General features: G+C 30.7%; 1 protein-coding gene across 1 annotated transcript in view; it reads left to right on the top strand.

Annotated features, from left to right (window-relative positions):
- Window positions 1-9,577: 9,577 nt before the first annotated feature.
- Window positions 9,578-10,887, top strand: part of LOC125877895 (uncharacterized) — a gene marked incomplete at its 3' end in the record, with an annotated part of 211,228 nt that continues 209,918 nt past the window's right edge. The window contains exon 1 of the mRNA XM_049559186.1: window positions 9,578-9,780. Coding sequence (XP_049415143.1) covers window positions 9,618-9,780 — 163 coding nt within the window. The remainder of the gene's footprint in view (window positions 9,781-10,887) is intronic.

The raw sequence follows: 10,887 nt of genomic DNA, 5'->3' as shown, positions 1-10,887 counted from the left end.
GAAACTTTCAACATCTCATCTATGTAAACAAATAATTATGATGCTGCCTATTTTATGTATGTGACAATGTAATAAGGCTGATTTATGTGTGTAACCATTCTGGTCAAGCTTTGCGTGATGAGAAATTGTATTGTATGCTTTTGTATGAGTATTAATTGATGTGAACTGTGATATTTTTCTATATAAATATTTGTTGTGTAAAGTACCATGCAGCGCTAAGAAAAAATTAATAACAACATGACTCGACATTCATATCGTGTAACACACGTGCAGAGAAATTTGTAGACAAAACATTAGGATGATAGCAACAACAATAACATAAATAATTGGAGTTTGGGAAGGATAGAGTGTACGTTATAAACCTTACCACTACCTCATACCTCATGGAGGTAGAGATGTTGTTTCTGAAAGACCCTTTGCTCAAATGAAGCAAATTGTGAACTACAAAGAAGAAGAAAACAATGCAGAAATCATAGCTATTATACAGTGCAAAGCCTACAAGAATGGAACAAGAGAAATAAAATAGTGTGATAATCGAAACATTGTGATCAACAGATGGTGATAGATACCCAAAGAAAGAATTATAATAACTTGGCTAGTACAACGACAAACACCAAAAATCCTAATCCCTCGAAGATAAAGATAGCAACTCCAAACCTTATTTTACCCTAATACGCAACCTCTGCACTGTCCTATATCTAATATCATGTCTCTGGAGTTGCGTCATGTCATGTCTAATCACCTCTCTCGAATAATTTTTTTCCTACCTCTACCTCTCATCGTAGCCACTATATCGAGCCTCTCGCACCTTCTCACTAGGGTATCTGGATATCTCCTCTTCACATGCCCAAATTATCCTAGTCTTGCTTCCCTCATCTTCTCCACTATAGAGGCCACTCCTACCTTGTACATATATTTGCATTCCTAATCTTATCACTTCTAGTGTGCCCACATATCCATATCAACATCCTCATTATATTTCCACAACTTGCATCTTCCGCACATGGAAGTTTTTGACTGGCCAACACTCAACCTCGTACAACAATATGGTCTAACCATACCTCGTACAACAATATGGTCTAACCATTACTTTATAGAATTTACACCACACAAAAATGTGAGTGACATCATTGACAATGTTCCACTTCCTTATATTACTGATCCAAGATACTTGAATTTGGTCTAGGCTTTATAAATACCCCTCATTTCATAAATTTCATTCTATTTCATTTTTAGCAGACTATTTAGAGAGAAAACATCTTAAATCTTCTCTCGAGCACCTAAGGTGGGTTCCTACTCCAATCTTTTGACTATAACATTGATTATATTGTAAGCAAGAATCTGAAATATTCCTATTTTTGAAAACCTTCTTTGAAGTATGCCTAGTTTTCATAATTCAATTTGAAGTATGACTATTTATCCAATTAAGTATTCTTTTGAAGTGTGAAATTTTGGAGAAAACTTTCAATTTACCAAGGATTTTAACAAGACTTTATGTGAGTGAAAGACAAGCTTGCATTAAGTCTTAGTATATTGATTTCATTATATATTATGCACTACGTATATGTACATGATTTTCCTTACAAGTAGGATTATTTAAACTTGATTTTAAAGTGAAAATTTTGAGCATAATTTTGCTCTATGACCAAACTATTAGCACGAGACATGATTTAATACTTTAAACATAATTTGTAAACATGTGAAACGATGGATTCTTTTTTCTTTTTTAAAGAATTAAAAAAATGGGGATAGAGAAAATGAGAAGGGGATTACAATATGGAGAATTAAACCCTCACCAACAAGATGGGAGTTCAAGCATCCAACCAACTAAGCTACTAAGATTTTCCTGTAAAATGATTGATATATATACATTTATGTATGATATGTGGCTAATAATCCATCCCATTTGTGTTTGAATCTGTATAAGTAAATTGTGTTATTTTAGAGGATAAATAGTCATTATAGCTTCAAGTGAATCATTTTCGATCAATTGTATCAATTTAGATGACGATTGATTGTTGAGGTTGTGTAGCACTTCAAAAATTTCTAAGGTAAGACTCAAATCATGTTATAACACCTCATAACTCTACTCTTAAAATTTGAATCGTTCATCGTAAGTATATGAACTTCTTGCTCATGTGTTTAAGGCCCTTTAATAAGTATATCAAGGGTATATATTGAAAGTTCTTTGTCTTCATCATTTTTTTTCTGTGATTATTTTCACTTTTTCAAATTTGTATCTTTTAGCATCCTATAAAAAATTCTATAATTATATAATCTAGGTGGCAGTAACGAATTTGCAGATGAGTTGTTCCATGAAAGTTGAAGCTCATAAATGGTGGTGCAACAAAAGCATGTAAAAACAATGATTGTCTTACAATGAAATGTACTTGAGCTGATTATCATGGAAATCACCTCTATAATTTTTCATCGATTCATGATTTAAAAGTTTCCATATTATGCATAATTAACAAGCAAATCACGAGCTGGATTTGCCGCAAATATGAATCATCTTGAGCGAATAATATATTAAGAGAATAAAAGATCGAAAGAAATTACTGGCATCTAAATTCTGAAACTGTTTAGAGGAAATTCGAGTTGGTTGGGATCGGATTGGAGAAGAAAATGATCTTATATTAACAATGTATTTACATTTTTTATATATAATTATACATCATTTATACATGAGTACACTATCTATACATTATATATACATAACGATATATTATATATATACATATATATGACAATTTTGTTGAAGATAATTTTTGTTGTTTGCTAATTTGGGCCTTTTTTTTTTATGTAAATGGAAACTTGACTATCATTTGGATTGGCTTATTGTTTTTGGCTTATAAAACAAAAGTCATAAAGTTGGGATTTCTAACTTATGACATTTTACTTATTTTTGCTATTTTGATTCAAAAACAAGTGCATAAAAGCACTTTTTAATAAGACTTCAAAAGTACTTAAAAACTATTTTAACTTAAAAACACATAAAAATAATCTAATTCGAACACTAGTATGTAATAAAACCACTAGTATTATTCATATAGCATCATAGTTCACATAAAACACCAATACAAAGAAACATATATAATGAAAAAGCTAACATAAAAGCTCTACCAAAATAGTCATGCTAGAGCCTTAACATGTCTTATTACATTGTCACACATACACAAACAACCAACAAAATCACATCAACTTCTTATTTATGTATATATATTTTTTTAGTCCTTAAGACTTTGATGTTCCTTGTGATTAATGGCAAGGAGAGTAGCAATAGCAAGCATAATTAGACCAATCATTATTGTGTCCCCCTTTGTATTTCTTACAAATTCCATAATATTTATGTCCAAACCCGTGCTTGCAGTGCTTGTTACATTTGAAAGTATATTGGCAAGGCCCATGCCACTTGTCACTTTTTTTTCCACAATCATGTCCTTCTGCCATCTGCATTTCTGCATGAAACAGGAAATTGGAAACCAAGAATATATAATTAAGGATCATGAATAGGTATTTGAATATCGCTACCACAAATATGATATTTTGCTATAAAATTATTAGATACGATACTGGATTCGTCATTAATTATTCATTTTTTATGAGTGTTTCATTTGATCCCCCAATCTCCCAATATCAATATTTCGGCAGCTCAAGTCGTTACAGGTACAGAAATGGCTATAACAGAGCAGCTTATTCCTACGATGGATTTACTGGTTAAATTAGATGGCGAAGGCTTTTGTAACTTTAGACTCATTACACTATTTGACCAAACTCATTGGCTCTACGTCCATCGAAAGTCAGTAAGTCGATAACCTTCGTGACCTTCAGCATTTGGTACTTTCTCGATATCTTCAATAGGTTACTGAAAGTCTTTGGTGTAATAAACCGTATACAGAAATTACATTTTGTGTTTCAATTTACGGGCCACACACTTATAATGATGTAACATATAATTTCGTTGCACAATTTTGTCCACTAATTATAAACAAATAAAATTTACTTTCTCTAATAGTTTCATCTTTTAGATAAGAAGGTTATTCAATTTAACATGATACCTGAGCATGCACATAGTCTTGCATTAAAAATCTCATTTTCACAAAAAAAAAAGGGTTTTCACATGTTTGTTTGGTCCATAAAATAGAATCGGATCTATACATCTAGGGTTGATGTGACAAAACATTACATGAGGTGTGCTCTCTGGCTAAAATAATTTAAATTTTCAGATGAGATGACCACACAATTCGATAAGACTTTAGTTATATTTCTATATCAGCTTAAATTCATTATAAAAATCTATAAACTTCAAAATCTGAATTCGTCTACGTCTTCGAGACTAAGAAGCATGATTAAAAAGTTGTAGACTTACCAGTAGCAGCGAGAAGGAGAAGACACAAGAGTAGGGAAATGAAGACTGTATTTTTTGCCATGTCTTGCTAGCTTACAATTTTTCTTTTGTATTAATTGTTTTCTTGGTGAGGGAACTTAGACTAGAAATTATGATATTTATAGCATGGTGTAAGCTTAACATTGTCAACTAAATTCTTTTTTTTGACTAGTTCAAGAATATTACATCATTTTAATAAGTACACACGAACAAGCAAAAAGAATATTTCTAGATTCAACCTTCAATTTGCTATTAAAAAATTATGGAATGGACAATGAGAATGTTGACTAGAAGCAAAACCCAATATTGAATATGGTGTATGGTGTATTATAGTAATGCTCTTATTAGTTATGCTAAAATTATTTCTTATACCATCAATGTTGGTTTGATGTATTAAAAATAACATGCATTGTAAAATTTTTGAGAAAATATTGCTTACAAAAATACCTTTTATAAATACGGTGAAAAGGATATGAAAAAGGTTTTGATGAACAATTGTATCTTTATTATAACATCTTGCATTGCTATTACTGCATATTTTCATATATTAGTTATACATACTATAATAATAAATATAGTGTATAGCTAATACATAGGTAGAAAAAGTGTATCAAACAAGATATTAGTAATATGCAAAACTAATGCATGTATGCATTATTTTTTCCTTCCGCACTACCAAACGACCCCTTACAGTGTGTATGGTATGGAGAAAAATCATTTCCAATTATCTCATGTTTGGTTGGTTAATATATATTGAAAAAGAATTTCTATAGAAAAAATAAATTTCATAAGTAACATTTCATGAAAAATATTTTCCTTCGTATCAAACACACCTAACATATTGACATTCAATAGAAATATCGTTCAAATTGACCTGATAATTATCTGAAACATTATTTTATCTTGATACATGCTTAATTAAATTTACTTTTATTCATAAATGATGTACTATTATACTTGAGGAAGATAGTATTATTTTCTACAATTTGTATTTTACTATTTTGGTTTGCTCATTTCAACTTGTACTTGGTGTCCATATCAATTCTAAAACTAGAAGCAACTATTGTTGAGCTTGATCAATTCAAATCAATAATCATCAAGAATGGTTCTTTAATATTTTATGTCTTTGTAGTACGTTTGTTCCAAATCATTTAGGTAATTAAGCTTCTAATGTTGAACAACTAAATAAGTAGGATTTAGTCACATAAATTGCCATAGCAAAAAATATTTACATACTATAAGTCTATAACATATTAATGTAGGTTTATCATTATCACGCAACTATATATTCAGTAACACTTATTGTTTTTAGCATAAATAGACACACTTACAACCTTATCCATCAGTAATGTCATCTCAGATTTCACTTCAAACGTCACAAAGAAAATTTCATCTGCTATGAAATTAAATATAAAATTCAAAGTGATTAGCATTTTCAAGAATTAATCTTTTATGTTCGAGTGGTCAGCAACCACAATAATTAATAGATTTGTCATAATGAACTTGTCCAAATCATGAACATATCCATAGGTTAAAGGTTCATGTATGTTTTTGTTACCAANCATGTGTTGAGGGGGTTCATTTTTATATATATACACATGAAAACAAAATTTAACCTTATATATACAGTGTAATTTTCCGACAAAGAGGGTTCGGGTGAACCCCCTAACCTCCATGTAGATCCGCCCCTGCTTTGTAGTACGTTTGTTCCAAATCATTTAGGTAATTAAGCTTCTAACGTTGAACAACTAAATAAGTAGGATTTAGTCACATAAATTGCCATAGCAAAAAACATTTACATACTATAAGTCTATAACATATTAATGTAGGTTTATCATTATCACGCAACTATATATTCAGTAACACTTATTGTTTTTAGCATAAATAGACACACTTACAACCTTATCCATCAGTAATGTCATCTCAGATTTCACTTCAAACGTCACAAAGAAAATTTCATCTGCTATGAAATTAAATATAAAATTCAAAGTGATTAGCATTTTCAAGAATTAATCTTTTATGTTCGAGTGGTCAGCAACCACAATAATTAATAGATTTGTCATAATGAACTTGTCCAAATCATGAACATATCCATAGGTTAAAGGTTCATGTATGTTTTTGTTACCAAAAAGCTGTCACTATACTATTTTGGAACATTCTTCTTCTTATTATCCTCCTCTTCATTCCTAGCTTGGCGATGTTGTTCTTGTTCTTGTTCTTCTTCATTATCATCTTCTCTTTCTCCTCCTCATCCTCCTCCTTTTTCTTTTTTCTCTTCTTCATCTTCCTCTTCTTTGTCTTCGTCCTCTTCATTTTCCTCCTCTTCCTCTTCTTCCTCTTCTTTCTCTTCTTCTTCTTCTTCCTCCTCCTCCTCGTCCTCCTCCTTTTCCTCGTCTTCCTCCTCCTCTTCTTATTCCTTCTATTATTCCTCTTCCTCTTCTTCTTCCTCTTTCTCTTTCTCTTCCTCCCTCTTCCTATTCTACTTTCTCCTCCTTTTCGTCTTCATCCTCTTCTTCTTTCTTTTTTGGTTTTTTTTTGTTCATGCATTTTGTAAATTGAATTTCGCTGGTATCGTATTGACATTGCTCGAGAGGTAATTTTTAATCATTTTGATAAGTGAATAATGTTCTTTTATGTGTATTGCTCATCTGAATTTACTCTAAAATTATTTTAGGCACTCCTGCAACAAATGTAACAACCAAATGCATGCAATTGTTGAATATATTACAACAATTGATGCATCTGCTTCAGAAACGTACAGCTGCACATGATTCAACATTTGTTGTATTTGTACAACAATTCTTATATCTATTTATATCACTGTTGTAGTAAATGCTGAAATATATGCAACGATTGTTGAATATATTTCAATATATGTTGCATCTGTTGCTGTAATAGATGCAAAAAATATTGAATCAACAACAATAGCTAGTGTATTTTATCATAATTTTCTTCTTCTACATATCAGGACTAATCTTTTATTTTTAAATCATAATATGTTTCGAACATCAAAATATGGGGGAATTAAAAATAACAATAAGCGTTGATTGTCTGGTGAATAGATCGAGCCCAATAGTAATTATATTTGGCATTGAAAAAATAGAGATTTAATAGAGACAATAGCAAAGACTCTATATCATGATCGATGTGGAATATGATGATTTTGCGAACAAAATCATTACTAATTGTGAGTGAAAGATATTATTATCATTTATATAACCGTTGTGAAAAAATAAAGGACGACTCCTTTTAGGATAAAAGACCAAGTCAATTTATGTACTTACTTGGAAGAAGATATCATTTGACCCATTTTAATGACGATTAAAATTAGTCAAATTATTAGTTTATTATCCAAAATAATCATTCGATCATTATACTAACTCAATTTAGTTCAATTGTTAGTTCATTATCCTATATATATAGTCTTATTAATTATGTCCTCGCTCTTTTTTTCTTTTTCATGTAATTATTTTAACTTTTCTAAATTTGTATCTTTTCGCATCCTATAAAAGATTCTTTAATTAGATCATCTAGGCGGTAGTAACGAATTTGCAAATGAGTTGTTCCATGAAACTCATCTTTGTGGTGCAACACAAACTTTTAAAAATAATGATACTTTTTGCTTATTTAGTGATAGCTAGCTTCTTGAAGCAATGGTTATCTTTCAACAAAATGTACGTGAGCTTATTATCATAGAAATCACCTCTATAATTTTTTGTCGATTCATGATTTAGAAGTTCTCATATCGTGCATAATTAGCAAACAAATTACGAGCTGAATTTGCCGCAAACATGAATTATTTTAAGTGAATAATATATAAAAAGAATTAAAAATCGAAAGAAGCTCATATTTAAATTTTGAGTCGTATAGAGTAGATTCAAATTGGTTGGGATTGGAGGCAAAAATGGTATGTAATGTATATTTTATTGTATCAACAATGTATATACATCTTTGATATATAGTTATACATCATTTATACACGAGTACACCATTTATGCAATATCTATACATTATATATACATATCGATACATTACATATATAAATATATATGACAATTTTGTTGAAGATAATTTTTATTGTTTACTGATTTGGTGGTTTTTTTTTTTTATGTAAATGAAAACTTGATTATCGTTTGGATTGGCTTATTGTTTTTGGTTTATAAGCCAAAAGCCATAACTTAGGATATCTAACTTATGACTTATTTTTATTATTTTGACTTATAAACAAGTGCTTAAAAGCACTTTTCTAATTTTATCCAAACACTTCAAAAATACTTAAAAACTATTTAGCTTAAAAACATCTAAAAATAAGTCAATCTGAATAAGTTATATATCTATATATCTGATGCAAATAAAACTACTTTATTGTATATTTATAAAATTCTTTCAAAAATAAATTTTTAAATTTATCGGATCGGTCCCCTAGCGGTCTAACAATCAATTTACAAGTTGGGCTCGTCTATCGGGCTCCAATACATTATTGGTGACCATATCAATAATGTTGAACTTGATCAATTCAAACTCCTAGATACATTATATTATGTCTTTGTAGTATGTTTATTCCAAATCATTGTAGGTAATAATATGTATGTTATTCATTTTGTCCCAATTTATGTGACGTTGATAGAAATTTGATAATTTTTTTCATGTCTTTTAAAATTTTAAATTTTTAATTGTTGTGATTTATATACTTTTTACAACATTATTTTCAAGTAATATATATTACTTCATGTGTCTCAATTTATGTAACAGTGACACTCATAAAAAATTAAGGATCATACAAATTTTCATGTCCTATGTCATTATTTTAAAGTTATGAATAAAACACCAAATATTGAGAAATGATTCCAAATAATATCACAAATTAAATCAATAAAATAACTATTGTTAGACCAAGTAAAATTTAAAATCGTACCAACACCTCCCACATAAGTTGAAGTCTCAACCAACAAACCAACAAGTTGCTTGCACAAATAAACAAAATATGTTTGAACTTTTCCGTTGCATGACATGAATGAGCTTTTTCTTAGATGAAAATGACATAAATAAACTTGACTTTTTAGTGAAAGGCGTAAATACGTTTTTTTTTTCAAAGTTCGATGACATGTTTGTACATGGGACAGGGGTAAAACAGTAAAATCAAGTGACTAACGTGAATCTCGAAAAACCCAAGAGTCCAAAACTGTCACTGCATTTTCTTTGTGAAAAAAAAAAAGGTCAGAGTGCAAAAATGGCGTTGTTGAAACTGCTTCTGTATTCATTTTTATTTCTCCAAATTTTCTCAACAATTTCATCAAATGGAGTTGCTGATTCAGAACCAATTGTTGATTCAGATGCAGATTCATCTATCAGACTCCAACTTGACCAACTCAACTCCAAAATTTCCCTTTTAGGTTTTTCCTATACTCAATTTTGTGCTTTTTTACTCTAAAATGGAATTGGGTTTATCGTAAGTTGGAAATTTATCATCTGGGATTTACTCATAAATGTAGATTTTTTGTTTTCTGGCTCAAGTATAGTGTAACAGATATAAGATGATTCATCCGGAACTAATTTGAGATTAAGGCGAAGTTAAAGATTGATTCTTTTGATAATTTAAGTGAAAATAGCAGTGTTAATTTGATATCTCAAGAGCACCTAAAATGAGACGGGAATGATTTTCAAACTGAAGATGTATTGTAGTTCCTTTGTTGTAGGGGTGGCAAATGGGGTGGTTGGGTCAAAACATGTTAAATTAATTAATGGGTTAATACCCAACTTGCCCAAAATTTGTCTGAGTCGATGAAGTGGTTGAGAACCTGAGGTTCAAAATTTAGTGGAAACAAAAAACACTAGGTGATTCTTCCCATTTATACTAAGCCTTGGTGGAAGAGTTATTTGGTACCTCTTGTCGGTGGGAGGTGCTAGGTATTCCGTGGAATTAGTCGAGCTGCATGAAAACTGGCCCAAACACCACGGTCATAAAAAAATTTGCTTTGAGTCAAAATGTGTCAAACAACAGTCATAACCCAACCCGCCTGCATAACCCAATTCTCTGCACAATCCACCCAACCTATCTGGTGAAAAGTTGGAGAATACAAAAGAATTGGAGAACATCACATGTCTCTTCTTTAGATTGTTTGGATGAATGTTGAATGAAGTGAAAGGTAATTTCTTAGTAGTGAGGTAGATAAAAGAATGTGTTGTTAAGTTAGTACTTTTATCATTTCATAGAGGTAAGAAATGAGTATTAGAATATCATTTCATACTTTTGGCGTAATAGAGAGGAGATCGCGTGTTGTACAGACAATTTAGTTGATTTGATTAAATAGATTGGGGTCAATTTCAAGGTCTCAAGTTCGAAACCCACTAGGTGCAAACAATTTCTGAGGGCCATCGGACTGGGTAAAACCTGAATTAACCGTGGTGCACTTGCGGGAAACTCCTTGCCGAGGGCCTGTGCACCCCCGGGATTAGTCGGGGCTCAAAGAGACTCGGACACCCGGTGCAAATCAAAAAAA

This window comes from Solanum stenotomum, chromosome 9, assembly GCF_019186545.1.
Source record: "Solanum stenotomum isolate F172 chromosome 9, ASM1918654v1, whole genome shotgun sequence".
Taxonomy (NCBI): Eukaryota; Viridiplantae; Streptophyta; class Magnoliopsida; order Solanales; family Solanaceae; genus Solanum; species Solanum stenotomum.
This window is presented reverse-complemented; position numbering and strand designations above follow the sequence as displayed.